Source organism: Anser anser (genome assembly GCF_964211835.1).
Source record: "Anser anser genome assembly, chromosome: 5".
Taxonomy (NCBI): domain Eukaryota; kingdom Metazoa; phylum Chordata; class Aves; order Anseriformes; family Anatidae; genus Anser; species Anser anser.
Window position 1 is genome coordinate 51,284,269 of NC_139725.1, and position 16,675 is coordinate 51,300,943.

General features: G+C 38.6%; 2 protein-coding genes across 5 annotated transcripts in view; one reads left to right on the top strand and one right to left on the bottom strand.

Moving 5' to 3' along the window:
* Window positions 1-5,863, top strand: part of PPP4R4 (protein phosphatase 4 regulatory subunit 4) — a 78,543-nt gene extending 72,680 nt beyond the window's left edge. For all 4 annotated transcript variants that reach the window (XM_083836675.1, XM_083836676.1, XM_083836674.1 and 1 more), the window contains one exon: window positions 352-5,863. In XM_083836675.1, coding sequence (XP_083692801.1) covers window positions 352-376 — 25 coding nt within the window. In that variant the 3' untranslated portion in view covers window positions 377-5,863. The remainder of the gene's footprint in view (window positions 1-351) is intronic.
* Window positions 2,045-13,993, bottom strand: LOC310899781 (protein Z-dependent protease inhibitor-like). Its single transcript, XM_083836678.1, has 6 exons — window positions 13,863-13,993; window positions 8,179-8,929; window positions 6,610-6,883; window positions 5,680-5,827; window positions 4,094-4,291; window positions 2,045-2,991 (listed from the first exon to the last, which is right to left on the bottom strand). Exons 2-5 carry the CDS (start codon window positions 8,882-8,884, stop codon window positions 4,100-4,102), a joined length of 1,320 nt encoding a protein of 439 aa, XP_083692804.1. The 5' UTR covers window positions 8,885-8,929; window positions 13,863-13,993; the 3' UTR covers window positions 2,045-2,991; window positions 4,094-4,099.
* Between the last annotated feature and the right edge of the window lie 2,682 nt (window positions 13,994-16,675).

A 16,675-nucleotide genomic window follows, 5' to 3' on the forward strand; every position in this document is an offset into this window, starting at 1 on the left:
TAAGCTTCTCTCTCTTTGCTTTCTCCATTTCCACCGATTTTATCATGGGTAAGGCTGGAAACAATGCATTATTTATAGACATGAGTAGACTGCATGTACTACCTTAGCCATCTCACTTAAAGGGATCTCTACATTACTGTAGTAATCTTAATGGGGAAATACTCACTTCCTGTGAAGAATGCCCTCAAAATGTGTCTGTAGGATTTTTCAGTGAGTGCAGTAGAGCAGCTAGTAATTTTTGAAGCACGGCAGCTAACAGTTATTTTAGAATGTTGCACACAGTAGCAGTTTATTATGTTCTTTAATAATATAGCAACAACATATTGTATGTGTTTCTTCTTTTGTATGAAGAAAAAACAGAAAATCAAACTCTTAGATCTTCTGACAGAAAAAGAAGAGAACCGGAGACTGTTGGAAGCAACATTCTTGTGCGATAAATCCGGAGCAGCAGATGGGACTCTATAATGCCTGGAGTGACAAAATGTATCTTGCATTGTTAAAATCTTTTATCTTTTAAATAAAATCCCAAGTTGTAAAATATGTTCCAATAAGTAACGTAATGGTTGCAGAATTCTAATGTTGTAGTGAAATGTTATGAAATATAACTTCAGCTATGTGCTCTTAACTGCTGCAGCTAAAGAGAGGATTTTGGTTTCTTCAGTTATGCCTCTGTAGTTCGAGTTCTTGGATCTAGAATGCGTATATCCATTACTTAATTGGGCCTATTTACAATTTTAGCAGTTCTTAGCATCCATATTTTATGCAAGAAATAGAAGGAATTGTTATGAATATGAAAAAGTAATCCCAAATTTTAAGGAACTTTCAAACTTTGAAATTTAAGACCAAAATCCAGAACCATTGATCAGTTTTATATAGATAAAACATAAACTTCAGTAGCATTGTGCGTGAATTTGGAGGTAATGTTTTTACAAGTACTAAGTAAAGTTAATAAAAATACTGTGTAACTTTCAAAGCAGTCTAAAAGCAGATGTCTCCAGATAATATTTAAAAAAAAAAGTTTTATTTCATAATTTTTGTTGTATAAATACTTGTTTTAATTTTTAGTATTTCAGATTGTATTTTCACTTGAATAATTTATAATGATGAATCTAGTTTTTAATTAGCTCTTATTGCAAGCAATCATGCTTCAGTGATGTCATCTGCATTTGTTTGTATTAATGTTAATGTTTCTATCAAAATATGTCTGTGGAAAAAACATGCAATTCTATTTTAAAAGAAAAGTTCTATTTATGCCAATACTTGACAGAGATTGTATGTATGAAGCTATTGTCAGCTTCTCTATTTCAAAATGGAAGCAGCATAACTATATTGATAGCAGAAATAACTGTTTTTTAAAATCTGTTGGTATATGATAAAGATGATCTGATTTGTGAATGCATATGCGTGTGTGGTTACTTTTTATAATGTAAAAATATGAATGATGAATTTACTCAAAATAAAACCTAGGACAATGCTGTACATGCATGTTCTTGAAATAAATATTTTTTTTCTCAGGGCATCTTTTATAATTAAATAAAAGCATTTACCTACAGAACGTATTTATTTTAAATGACAATAATGCTAGATTTATGCTGTCTTGTGTGGAGTACAAAAAGTGTCTTTGACTTTAGCAGTGTTTTACTGTCTGAATACTTAAGCTTCTTACACTGCTGCTGGATTTAGGTGTATTCTCTGTCCCAGTCATAAACATTGTTTGGATTCTGTGGAAACTTCCAAGTTTTCAGTTTGTTCTGCAGCCTGGCATAGGATCTTGTAAATCACAGATTTCTTTAAAAGCTACTTAAGTATCGTGATGTTTCTGACACGCAGTATTGATGCAGATATACAGACTTCCCATGCCGGCTCCTCCCGGTTTGGCTTTTGTTCCACTCTCATTTCCCCAGGGACAACAGACTCAACATACCAGGTACAGCTGCTCACCCACGGGCCAGAAGAGACTGCTCAATCTGTTCTCAGTCCGACTTCTGCCAGGGACCAAATCAAGTCAGCAGTGCCCAGCTGCAGAACAGGACACATAACTATGTTTGACCCTCAAATGCCTTTATTAGAATGATGCACAACAGCTAGTGAGTTCAGAAACTTGAACCCAAGCTATTTCTCCCCTTTATAAGCATGTAATGCATTCTGTATACAGTCTGTCATTTGTTTGTTATTGGCTGTCATTTGTCCATCACTTTTTAACTGGTTAATTTATTTGATGGTGGTAACACATGTTCCACTCAATAACCCTACCATGTATTAAATTCCTGCTATGTAATCTTTAAGTGCTTTATTTAAACATCCTTGTACATCTTTTGTCTGTACATCTTCTTGTACACCAGGTGCACAGTACACACGGTGTTTTGTGTTTTTGATCAGTCCTGGGCTGCTTACTTCTGGGTTACTTCTGTTGGACAGCACCAATACTTCTGAATCTTCTGTAGTGTTTTGTTGTTGTTGTTGGGTTTTGTTTGTTTGTTTTTTTACCTGCAATTTTTTTACCTCCAATTTTTTACCTGCAGGTTTTTTTTTGTTTGTTTTTTGTTTTTTTAACCTGCAATTCAGAACATCAGCTGGAGGTCAACTGTACAACGATAATTGTGTGGTTCTCTCTAGTAGCATCCCTCCTATTAATCATTCTGAGGCAGGAAGGAGTGATTCCTCTTCTTTCTGGGTGCATTCATAGTGCAATGTGAAGTCAAGTTAGATGTACTTTATTAGTCTAGTCAGGTACCAGTCTACCTGATAAATCCTTTTCTGAGTGGCTTATACCAGTGTCTGGGTTGCTGTAAATAGGCAACTGATAGTAACTGAGGTTTTTATTTTTAGAGCTGTTTACCAGCTTTACCCTGAAGTCTGTCTTTCATTCCTTCCCTGGGTCTTGTGAAAATACTTCTCGTGTGGATACATCTGGGGACCAATAGATACCTTTGAAGTTTCTCTGCCAAATAATTCTGAAAACTCTTCTGCCCCCTTTTGGGCAGCTGTTTTCTGAAAGATATAAGAAAGCAGAGGAATGCTTAGGTCTTTTGGTTACATATAGCGAGAAGTAGCTTCTTGCATTATTTCAAACCTCTGTATGGACTCTGTTAATTAAAATTTACTAAATGTTATAAAGATCTTCCTATTCTGTCTTTAAATGTTCTGTTGGAATCACTACTCTATTTGAATGGAAATAGTCTTGGAAATAGTCTTCAGGAACATTTTGGAAACACCTTTTGCATTTTAGGATTATCCCTGTGAAATTTATTCCAATTTGGGGAAGGTATTTTTTTTCCTACCAAAATCTGTCTTAGTTTAAGCATAAAGTCCTGTGACCTCATTCTCTCTGAAACCTAGATGATAATACACACAAAAATTCTGTTTTTAGGAGAGGTCCAGTTTGGTGTTATGAGGTAGTACAGATTCAGATTTTCCAGGTACAGAATACCTGAGTTATTTTTCAGAATTATTTTATCTTTAGTAGATAGAAGGTTTTAACAGCAGGCACATCATGTACCCTGAGGAAATGAGGTGATTTGATACTCCGAATAAACACTTCGAAAGAGGTCACCCTCCTGGATGCTGCAGGCTTGATGATAGACAATTTCTACAGATCTAAAGATCTCTAGACAGAGGCTGTAAATTCTCTTTTTGGACTTGATCCTGCTTCTGTTGTTGTAAGTGGCAGAAGTCTGTTAACACTGATGTCAGTAGGCTCTTAAGTCTCTTTGCAACAGAAAATAGCATTGAGGACTATCAAGCTGTAGTGTTTGAGAGTGAGCTTCCTGAGTACGCTGGTGTGTGAATTTCTGGTTTTCATTCAGAACTATCACCAAAATGTTGAATTTTGAAAGTTCAGTTCTGTGATTTAGTTTTTTGAATTTGCATGGTAGGTTTTACAATAAAACGATTTTTGTCATTTCGTGCCCTATTGAAGTAAACTTATCACTTTGGGATTAATGAAATATTGATATGATGACCTACTGCTAGCTGGAGAGACAAAACAGGCTTTCACATTTTCAAACTGTGCTTCTTTTTATTCTAATGTACATTAATAGTTTAAAGAAAATAAAAAATAAAGCCTCTTACATACCACAATAAAAACTGTTACCTTTATTCACATTTCAGTTGGATCAACCACCCTGCCAATGAACAGTAAAGTTTTAAAAGTTTCTTCAAAAATCATGAACAGAAATGGTCGGTCTACTTTAATGACAGGAGGTGCCGAGAATGCAATTATTTCTGACCCCGTAGCTGCTGTGGCCTCAGTTCCTTTTTCATCCACTTCAATTACAGCCTTTTGGACAACCTGAAATGCAACGTAGAGATAAAATCAGTGACAGAAATATATGTGAACAAGAAGAATGAAATTCAACCTGCCAGAAATTCAGTTGAAGTAGGCCTATATTAAGGACTGCAATGAGTAGGTCTGTGCAATCTAGCACTGTCTGTTACTGGTAGACCATATGTTGTCTCCTGCAGAAGCGGAGGAGTTGGCACAGGCACCGTGACCACAATAGCTAAGGTGCAGATGTGCTAGCTCAGGTATCATTATGCTTTCCTATGTTCCTGAGTGTCAGCCTCACTTAGAGATTTTGTTCTTGCAGCTGGCGGCGTGCAGCAACCAGTGCATTTGTACAGTGTTCCTCTTTGACACTGAACTGTACAGGAGACATTTTCTCATAAGTGGGAGGTGTGATTTCACCGGTCACAAACACTTAATGGCTGGCTGTCATTCACAGTAGATTTTGTGAGAACTTAGGAAAATGCACCAGTCTTATTTTTTTTTTCCCTGTATATTTCTACTTCTTACATTTGGTAGCACAGAGTAAATACGGACAGCAATGGGCTACAGTCTTTCACTGGTTGAGGGTCTTCCTTTCACACTGAAACCACAGCCTGACAGGCTCTGTGTCTCTTTCCTTTTTTGTTCTTTCAGCCTTCAGCACTTCTGAGTACTTCTTCTGTTTTTGGGTCTGTATTGGTGAGCTGCCTGGTCAGCTGGTGCATTCCTAACTCCCAGACTCCTAGTTCTAGGAATGGCTTATGTCAGGGCAGTTGAAAGACTTCCCAAGTGCCAAGCTCTCTGCTAAATATCCTTAAGTAACAAAGTTGGCCATCACAACTTGCAGGGGTGGGATGCTCCTTTTTACAGTGTCTGCAGTGGTCTATTTCATATGGTTTGGAATACAACTAACTGTGTTGTGATGCTTTACTATGAGATTCTGTTTCTTCCCTGCCAAAGTGTGCAGAATTGAAGGCAGGATTGCTTTGACTTCTCTTTCTAGCTGTTAGATTTTATTATTTGGGGTTTCTGAAGTCCTTGTTAAGAAGAATACTTATTCCTGGACTGTGTATGAGGGTTTCCCTCTTAGGGTTTCCTTCCTTACTCTGGCATTTGCTATTTAACTGTTGCTTACAATGTCTTGTTTACAGTTTGTGTTTAATTGTACCCCCCGCCCTCCCCAAGCTATATAATTCCTGAGACAGGGCTCTTCTCCGGTGACGGGCAAGCTTAAGAAGGTGTTGAGCACACGTGAAAAGTGACCGCCACTTACTTCTACACACCTCAGACTCGCAGTGGGATCCGTGCTGTTTAAGGCATGCAGATTCCATATACTTGGCAGATGAGGTCCTATCCTACTAGTGTGCCTAGAAGTCTGTATGACCCTTAGCAAATAAATTTAGAAGGCTTACCTGTGAAACTGTTACATATTCTTGGTCTGTGAGATGACTAAGATCTGCTGTACGTGAAAAGATATTTTTAATTCCAAGAGCATAAAGCAATTTCTTCATTTTGTATTTTTGTTCTAGTTTGAACTTTGGAAATGAAATATCCATTTTCCTTTAAAATAAATAAATAAATACATCAATACAAACTTGAGATATGTAGGTCACTGGAATGCTGAAATGCTCACTACTTGGGAATTAAGATTCACACAAACAGTACAACAAGAGGCAAAGGCTACAGAGTCTCTGCTTGAGTTTAGGCTGCCAGGACATCATCTGCTTTGTTGCATGCTAAAGATGCTAGAAATAATTTCCTACTCAGAATAAAAGACTTCCATGAATACTTCCAGAGCCCTGCTACCAAGGCGACACACTCACTTATAGACCAGTGGAAGTGACTGTGACTCCAGGAATCACATTTCACAGGAATAATTTGTTTTTACATTTTCATATTCAAATGTATCCATTACTTTGGGTTCCACTGGTAGGAGAGGTTTCCTAACTATACATATATATTTTTTCGTATATATACATGTTTATACATACATTTCATAAATACAAATATATGGATTTATTACATCTGGCTAAATTTAAAGAGAGAGAAGTCCTAATGAGGAATTTGGACAGACTAGGTTGACTATGCCCTCAGAGAGAGGCATCTCTAACTGAGATGAGGCATAGACTCATCACCTTGGAAGAGAAGCTTTCTCATGTTACTTGCCCATAGATGCCGCTGCACTCTGGGATGTGGGTAGGCTATCAAAGGGTATCTACTCTGTAGATACAGAGACACCAGCATGTTAGAGGGGTCAGGAAGACCAGCTACTTTGTTTTGCTTTATTGCTTTGCTGTAATAGCCAAAAAAGACATTAGGGCCAAGAGATGTCGCAGCAGTACCTGCTCTTCATGTTTGCAAGCCAGGATTCCACAAGGTCTGTTGTCAAATGGTCTTCAAGTGAAATGTAATCTCCCTCCTTTTCTGGGATGACAACCAGCATGTAGGCTTTGCCTTTGTAGGGGAGTTTTATCACATTGCATCTTAAATTCTCATCAAAGGTTGAATTAACTTTATCTGACTTGAACATCATGGGTACCTGTACACTTCTGTATTTGTTTATGTGGAAAGTTTCCATTTCTGTGAATTTGGAATTAAATGGATAGAGCCACTTGCCTGAGGAAAGAAACAAAATAGTTAAGTGTATTTTATATATATATATATATATATATATATATAAAATCATGTTTGTAGCTAGTTGAAGTGGATGTCAATTGTGTCTGGGATAAGTAGATGACAACTGCAGTATACTTAGTGAATGTGCTTTAAATACTTTTTTACAGCAGGAGAAGGAAATAATGCACAAAATAAACTGCTTCATTCGCAGAGAAAGGAGGGAAATATTTTTCTAAGGTGGATTAGTTGTCAGTCAAGTTCAGAACTGATATCCCTTTTGTTTATTGCATGCCATATGAGCATCTGTCTTTTATTAACATCCCACCTTCTCTGAAAATTTCTACCAGCTGTTCAACATCCTGTTTTTAAAGTAATTATACAATTTCTTGGATGGGGATTCAGCAGTGCATTGTCTGGTAAGGTGCACTGGAATGTGACCTCTCCTAGGCTATTGATTCCAATTTCTACACTTGCTTTCAATCTTAGCCACAGCCATTTATCTCTTTTCTCTGGTTTTCTGCAAGGGAAAGTAACCTTGGCATTGGACGAACTGCATTTTTGTAAACCTAAAAGAATAAACTTAGTCTGTGGAGAGACTGTATGGCTGCAGCATAATTTTCTTTGTTCTCATGGGTGCGTTTATTTTAGTGGGGTTTCTGTGGATGGCACCTGCTGAGTGCCTTGGGCTGCAGTGGCTGTGAGTATGGGGTCTCTGCAGAGCATTCCCCTCTTCCCCTTTCCCGTCCTAACTCTTCAGCTTGGCTTTTACCTAACTGGGTTTCTCTGACTTCTATATGGCTGTGTCAGAGTGAAGTGTGGGCTGTGCTCCCTGTCACTGTCAGGTTCCCCTTTGCCTTATCACTTTGCTTCCTCTCAGGGAAAACGGTACTTGGATGAAACAGAAAAACATGTTTTATTGCTTTGATTTTGTGTACTTCAGACAATCAGCCAATAATTTCATGCCCAGTGAAAACTATTGTGATTAAGGTTTTTTCATTTCAAGAGCTGAGAGAAAAACTAAACATCTTTAGTCACAAAGAGGGATTGTTCAAAGAAAGATTGAAATAGGGCTTTTTGTTCTCTTTGACTCCTTGTTGCATGGAAGAAAGAATTAAAAAATGTGGTTCCCTATCATGAAAAATAATTTTGTTTTGAATAAGCCTATTAGAATAAAGTAAATCTATGTAGAGAAAACAGGACAAGAGAATTCATTTAACCTTCCCCTGATGTAGATGAAGTCAAAGTCCTGTTTCTTCAAATAAATAAAAATTTTGTAAAATAAAAACAACAGTTACCTTTAAACAAAATGTAGTCCACAAGTAACAGCTTATTATGGTGGTCGAGCTCTTCAAAAATCTCTGGGATTTTTCCTTTGGTCCTTTGGTTAATATTTTGGTTTATAACAGATTTTGCCTGTGTATTGTTCTGAAAGTCCACATGTAGGAATTCCATATCAAAGTACTGCTTCGATAAATTGAGGAAATCTTCCCTGACTATGAAGTCCTTTTGGATAAAGGAAAGAATACCTTGCTCAAAGAGAAGCTCTTCATTCATTGTGATGTTATCTTTCAGTTGTTTGAACAAAGATGGTAAATAATGGCGATCTCTGTCCTTCAAAGCGTGAAGGTTCAGACCTTTTACTATTTGTCTGTGTGTTTCCCCTTTGGCTGCCAGCATATATGTAGCCATGAGAGTTGATACAGAAAGGGGAGAAATTATGACATTGTTATCATGTGTCATTGCAATTTTTCTGTAGAGATTGAATCCAAAATTTGCTGTCTTTTCAGTGAAGTTGTAAAGAGTGAACTCTTCAAGATCTTGCTCTTCAAAAGGTTTAGAGAAATTTTTATGCTGATGCCATTCTTCAGAAATATTGTCATTTTTATTTCTTCCTAAGAAATTATGCTTTTTTTCCTTCTTTGGAGTTTTAGGTTTGATGTCAGCCTTGCTGATTTCAAGACATATTTCACATAAAAGGAGTAGATAAATTCCTGTTTTCATGTTGGCATCCAGTAATGAGCTTTTTTTTATTTTATTTTATTTTTCCTAGTAAAGAAAAAGTGAAAAAAAGAAAGCAACACAATGACTTTTTGGTTTGTTATGTGATTCACAACACGAAAAGTCATGGATGTAGCAAGGATCTTTCTGCATCTTCAGTGTATACACTCTAAATTCAAGGCCTGGTTCCTATCTGAAGGGTCAAATTTCAACCAGTGAAAGAGAGAAGTTTCCAAATTTAGTAACAGAATCCAGAAGAAATGCTATGATCTGCTATTGACAGTTCATTTCAGAAATATTTCTCTGGTTTTCCCTTGCTAATTTGTAATTCCTTTACAAAATCAAACCCAGATTTCAAGTGAGACATCCAGCTCAAAGAGGAAAACCTGCTGGAACAATGTGGCAGCTTTCGCTCCCGTGAAACTGATGCCAACCATAAGCACAAGCTCTCTAGGCAGCACACATTGGAAATGATATTTTCTCTGGACAGCTCTGACACAGACTAATCCCGGATGGCAATCTGCTGAGGAGATGAGACACCTGTAACTTTCTGCTGTTCATGGGCACGGACAGGTGGGTTGCAGTCTCCATGTTATGGGGCTTAATCATGGTTGCCATTCTTATGGGATCCATCTGTCAGTGGTGGCCTGACAGTCACGATCCCTTCTGTAGGGATGTTGACACTTTGTATTTGTTACCTTACCTGTTTTATGTCAGAGCCGTGTTGTGTCAACAAGATACAACTCCTTAGGAAAAAATAAGCATTAGAGGAGCACAAAAACTGTCTGCTTTGATAAATGCCAGAAAACGACCTGGTTTGGGGAGTTAGAGAACATTCCATTAAAAATTCTTTTTAAAACAGACACTCGAATACCTACCTGTATGTTAGACCCAAAAGTCAAATTACAGCCACTAGGTTTTGTTCCAGAAATGATGAATTCCAAGAACCAAGCAGAAAAATATTTAAGTATATAAATACTATTTCAGAAATGTCTCGGAGAATGCTGGAGTTCTGCACTACAAATTACTTTTGCAAACTTGAAAAACCGAGTTTTGCCATGTAACGTATGCCTAGTTTTCCCAAGAGAAACTTTTGGAAGGATACGTTTACTTAGTTATGTAGAAAGTGAAAATCAGACAAAACCAGTCTGTCTTTAAAGGAAAGGGTATTAAGCCAAGCTCATCATAATCAATCAGGATTAACTCCACTGACATACAGATTGCACAAAGCTGGTCCAATACAAGATAGAATCTGTGCCTATGGGACTTTTACGCATTCATTCATCTAACCATGTTTAAAAAACAAACAACAGTCTTGAAATATGTAGCCGTGGTTTAATAGGGAACTAGACAGCAATGACACTTAGTCAAGATGAGATATCTTTCACATATGTGAAGGAAAACAAAGAGCCTAATGATAAGATGGCACCAGCAGCTCTTAGTCAAGTAATAACATTCTTTTGGGGATATTATCTATTACTGAAAGATGGTTGTGCTCAAAAAAAAAAAAGCAAAAAACAAAACACCAACAACTTGAATGCTTTTTACTTTCTCATGCTCTTTGATTCACTTGCAGAAGAGTTCATTTGTTGAAAAACTGAGACATTGCAGGTTTTAATTGTATCTGTAATCATACCTCTTGCCTGGTCAACTCTTGTTGGAGAGCTGGGCTTCAGCTACTCTCATGACAAGAATAAAAGAGTTTCTATCTATTTCACTTTTAGTATCCCTAAAACATCTGGAGCTCAGTGCACAATCAATAGGTGAAGTATTTCTGTAAATGTGAAGGAGAGTACTAATGTGGCCCTGGAGAAACAGGGAAGATTTAGACATAGGAAATTTTTGTCAGTGAACCTGATCAGCACTCCACTGCCAAAAGCAACATCAGAAAGTTCTGTGAAAGCCCAGATAAATATTGTTAAGACATACAAGGTTTTCTATGCCACATACAGGGCAGCACTCAAGGAAACATTGTGGCTGCTGTGTTTGAATCCGTAGGGATAACATCCTGGTATGTGGCTCTATCAAGAGGGCCAGCCTCTAACTCAACAGGAAAACAGGATGAAGTTCTAACCTCAGTATCATGTGTTGAAGTGCTGAAGCTGCTAATGTACTCCTGTTGGCAGCCTGCTGTGCAGTGTTTTCTAGTTTATTCTAGTAAGTCAACATGAAATTTCATGTTACTGCCTATACTTACCAAGGCCCCAAAAGATTATGAGGCTCAGGACTGAAAATACAATGTCATTACGAGGAATACTTGCACTTCATAACTTCCTTTCACTTTTCTTTCTTCTGATACAGGTTGATCTGATGTCCATTCAGATCACTCCTAATCACTTGTCATAAGATTCCCTGTTCTTTTACACTTCATCGTCCAGCAAATGCTGGAGCAGGTTTGACAATGCCATCTCCTGCCTGAAAATACCATGTTTCAATGCCAAATAGCATGAGGATGAAACAGTTGCCCTGTGATTACAAATAAAGTGTTTTACACAAGTTGTGATTTCTAAGCAAAATTAGTACAGGGTCTCTCATTTGTCAAACAATATATTTGGAGAGAACTGGACATATTTTCCAGAAAGACTCAAGGCAAACTTTGTCATCAAACTTTAGCATCATTTACACATTGCTTGTGTAAAGTGGTTCATGCAAATGCAATTTTCAAGCATAAAATGCAAATATGCTCATCATTCATCTTTCCATCAAAGCAATATACAAACTCTTCTCCCATAAAGCAGTGTTGAATTGCACCTTATGGAAAAATTTTGAATGGCTAAAATCTTTGGAGCTTCATTTTCCCATTGCAAATTAAACAAGATGTTCAAGACCACTATGAAGCCTGCACAGAATCCTTTTGTGTTGCAGTGGCATGTTAATAGATAAAAGAAATGAAAAGATGGATTGTATGGCCCATCATTAAACTAGTAAGTGATTCAACAATCTAGAAAACACATGGCAACTATTAACTACTCCTTTTTAGTTAAGGATCTATAACAGCAAATTACAGTCATTGTACAATTTGTGATTTGGCATATGGGAAAGCTGATTTTATTTGATTGCCATTTATTTAGAGTTCAACTGAATTTCACAGTTGCCTGATTCAGGCTGTGGGAGTTAGTCTTGAAAAGGTATGTTGATGTGAGTACTGAGACATTTGGGTGCCAAGTCACAGGGTGCTTTTGGCAGTCAGGTGGTGTGCTATTTTCTTTTGAGATAATAGGTCACGTTCTGTACTTGGTGAAACACAGATGGGCTGTAATGACTTAATCGGGAGGCAGTGAGATCCCTGAATGTTGTGCCTCCTCTTGAGTGCACGACAGCCAGGGAACATAGTAAAATATGCAACTTACTGCATTTGTGAATATATTTTTTCTTTCTTTTTCTTTCTTGTTAACTCTTGCTTTATCTGCAGTGATATTCCTACTGCCTTTACTGGCTAAAGAGGCAGATCGTGCAAATCTTCATGTTTGTTTAGTCTGCATTTGATGTAATCCCCAAATCTCACATGAAAACCCAGCTCTCAGCTCTATGTGCTGGCTCTCTGCTAAGATGATGTGCAGCCCTTCCTGGCACCCAGGAGGTCTGGATTCTGCACAACCCCAGTAGGGAAGAGACTGCCTTGAATTCAGCTCCTGCCTTACCAAGTGGAGCACCAGCTGCTTTTGCGGGGCTGGGACACTTGCTCTCTCTGATGGGCCATAAATAAATCTGTTAAGAGCTCTTACAGCAACTGCAAAGCACCTCTATCCCTTATGTAGTGACCCCCTTCTGTGGGAAGGAAGATAGGCACAGGATATGTTCCTGCCCCAGAGCTATGCCTGCACGTCTAGCAGAGAAGGACCTCTTCTGGATCTGATCATGTTTGGGGCTGGTTTTCCCCAGGAAATCATCCCTTCTTCAAAGAGGTAACTGGACACTGCAGAGTCAGGCTTAGCACAGAGGCAGGGACTGGAAAGCATCACTTCTGATAACCCATCACAGAGAAAGGGCTTTCTGCAACAGCAGCAGTTCCCCTGAAAGAGCGCCAGGCCTAACTGCTCACTAGAGGTTGCAGAGAACCATCTCTTTCCATCTTCTCTGGGGACAGCAGTGTCGCTGTGTAACAGTGCTGTGCTTGGCAGTTGTCGTTGCTGTCTCATTCAGAACAGGCTGGTTGGTGCTTGGCTTGGGAAGGCCACCAACCCCCCCCCCCTCAGGACCGAAAGGGGAGTGCCATGATCTGCCTTCCAGGTGGCTCTGCCACCCTAGCACAAGTTTCAGATTGAAAGGATGGGGCAAACTCAGAAGCCCTTGTTTCCCGACACGTCCCAGACCAATTCAGCACTCAAGAAAAGAGTCCTGCTTTCTCAGACATATACAAATGCTACTGGTTCAGGTGTCACGAACATCACAGGAGTAAGAAACTCACAATTTCAGTAAACAGTAACTAAAAGACTGAGATTGCAGCACTTTAAAACACACATTACATCAGCTTTGTCATTCACCTTTGACAACAGAGTTAGAAACACATCATGTCCTCTAGGACTGGGAAAAACATTTTTGGCAACAATAAGGTGATATTTTTGCAGATTATAGGCTAGCAGTTTTTGACTTCTAGAGTGAAGCTCATTACTAATTTTGAGAACATTTACAAAAAGAATAGGCACTTCCTTAATAAACATCTGTTTATAAACATCTTATAAGACCTTATAAACATCTGTAAACAGAGAAAAGTTGGTATTTTTTTTCCCGTTTTAAGAAATAATGTTTTTAGTAGTCTCAAATATAAAAGAAGTTTCTTGTTCAAGTGTATTCTTCTTCTGAAGGCATTACAGAAAGAGAAAAATTGAATATATTAGAATATTGATTAAGATCTACAACCCTTTAAAACATCGCATCTTAGAGAATAGCTGACAAATATAATATATGAATGACATTAATATACGTAATAATGTAATCCTCCTCCTTACAATACAAATGGTTCATATAAAGATTGACTTACCTATTAGGTAGCTCCTCTGTTACTTAATCAACTACGTTTAAAAACCAGATGAAGGTGGCTGTCCCATATAGAAGTTTTTCAACAAATATTTGCTCTTCCGAAGAGTGATAACCTGGTTTTGTCTGTTATAAATTAACTGCTTGATAAACACTGAGTGTTGTGTTTCCCATAAATGGCATAATGAGGGAGGGTTATATTCCAGTAAATACATTATATATTTCATGAGAAACAAGAGAACTGTAAACTCTCTGCATCCAACCCTTTGGTCCCATACATCCAATAGCCCATGAGAATTATTTTACTAAACTAGTTAGTGGCAGGAGCAGTATCCAATCCTGTTTAACATGTGCCATTTTGTAAAAGAATAGGTCAATATTCACTGAGGCAGGGGAAACAAAAGGGAGGGAGGGAGAAGATGCAGAGCATTTGTAGGGGTGTTGCCAGCTCCCCAGCCCTGCAATGAGGCTGTTCCTTTCAGAGGAGAAATCAGGGCCTTTTCATCTCCCTCTTCAAGAGCATACCATCTATTCAGCAAAGTAGCAGTATGCCAAAATTAACCAACTGATAGGCACCAAGTGATGTTTCTCCTAAAAATGACCGAATGTGGGAAGCGGGTACTCCTGCAGAAGTTGTGCAGAGCTATAAGGGTAAGCTGCTTGAACTTTCAGTTGATCTTGCTTGGACAGATTTGACAGGTTGTTCTTGGGTCTCGAGCACAGTAAGTTGGGCAAGGCACATACTTTAAGACAGAGTGTTTACTCAGGAATTGCTGTAGTGTGGGCATGATCTAAACTCTTCACTATTTTGATCATTGGCTTAATTCCAAACAAAATGTAAACATGGAACTCCTTCTCTCCCCCTCATGCTCCTAAATTACATTTAAAATACTCCCAAATGAAATAGAACATTTCATTCTGGTTTGGATTTTAAAGAAAAAAAAATTGGCCTTAAAACTGGAGACGACAGAACTGGTCTCTATTTGTCAACTGAACTGAAAAAAAAAAAAAAAAAAAGATCATTTGCAGTCTAAGTGGGAGCTTAGTCAGAGGAAAGCCCATAAAGGGGCTGGGCATCCAGGACTCAATGCAAAAAGGCTGATGTGTGTTGCTGACGAGCATTACTTCCCTAAAAGTGACAACAGCATTTGTGTACAAAGTGCAAGACTGACTGAGGAAGTCCTTAAGACCTGAACATGGCCCTCCCTGGTGTGGCCATTTTGTGTCCACATCGCAAGGATGCACTGCTGGGGGGCACTTGTAGGTTTTATGTGCTTAATATGTTCAACAGAGCCATGAATGGTCACTGGCTCTAGGTGCCCAAACTATTCCTTAGTTTAAGTTCTTCTAAAATATTCTTCCTTTTTACAATATCCTTCCTCTCTACTAATAAGCCCCAAGTATAGGCATTTTATTAAAGAATACACAAATGTAAGACTGGGCTACAGAGTTAACATCACACGGCCTGTTCCCTGACAGGGATCAGGGAACACCAAAATGTCCACAGTAAATGCCCCAGTGACTCCACAACTTCAGTTCTCTGATGACTGGATTTATTTTTTTTTCTACTTTCTGCTCTATATTTACTTATGGTTAATTCAGTTGGACTTGAAATTCAAATTTCTTCTTGCTGCACAGAGGAAATTTGCATCAAATATGGTCGAAGAAAACTACATTTCTGTAATGTGGGTCTGAATCTGTGTGTGTTCCATTGTACTGTGGTCTTGGCCCAATAACACAATACAAGGAAAACCTGATCTGTACAAAGCAATACCGAGCTTTTATACTCAGCAAAATTAACATTGTTATTAGCAGTGATGATAGAAACAGAGCCTCTTCCTAGTCCTTGCTCCAGGCCCCTGGCATGCACAGTCACCGCTGGAAGCCTTGCTTGAGTTAAGACATAGCACTAGTGATATCTGATATTCAACAGCTGAAGTCTTGTGTATACAAGGTGATGAAAAGAAGGGTTTGAAGAGATCTTAAAGTCTTCAAATCTCTCAGTTAAATCTTTCCTGGAGCACATAAAACACATATATGTTATTTAGGCTGTTATGAGATGTACTGGCTGTGCACAGAGCTCAGAGGGAGCTGTCTTCCTCTCTAGTTACTCATGAAGCCCCTGCTAGTTTTCATGCTGGGTAACACCTTGCTGAGAGTATCCTCCACACACGACCAGGAGTAGCACATTCCTCCCACCAAATACTATTTATATTGTCAGTCACCCCTTGAATTCAGCAGAATTTTTTGAGCAGTAAACCAGCACACAGCATACGGGTAGCACCCAAACTATACATACTTAAAGAGTCATTTTCTGCGAGAGGATTGCCAGTGTCACACTGGCAAAATTGCACTTTTCTGCAGCTAATGGCAAAACCACCCCTGGGACCAAAACCAGCAATAGCAGTACATATGTGTTGCCACCCAGTTGCATCTCTGGTAGGAACTTCGGGCAGCACAGCATTGCCACAGTGCTGAAGATGGGCAATATGCAACTGCAAAGTCATCAGTGGAGCTGAAGACTGTCTCTCCTCTGATAGACAAATTATTTTGGAGGCATATAAAACTCTGCCAAATCTGGCAGTGATATGTAGACCAGGTTCTCATCAAGTTGTTTGTCAAATACCCTGCGGGTCTTGGCTACCTGCAGGTAAATACAGCACAGACAAGCTCACATGCTTGTTCTAAATACCGTTTCAAGCCCATTTCATCCTTTTGCAGTTCTTCTTGAGGGGCTGACAACTCCTCTGCTTCAGTGGCTGCTTTTCCTTGACCCCAAATTATGTTACTTTTCTCAGTCTGGTTTAGGAGACACAG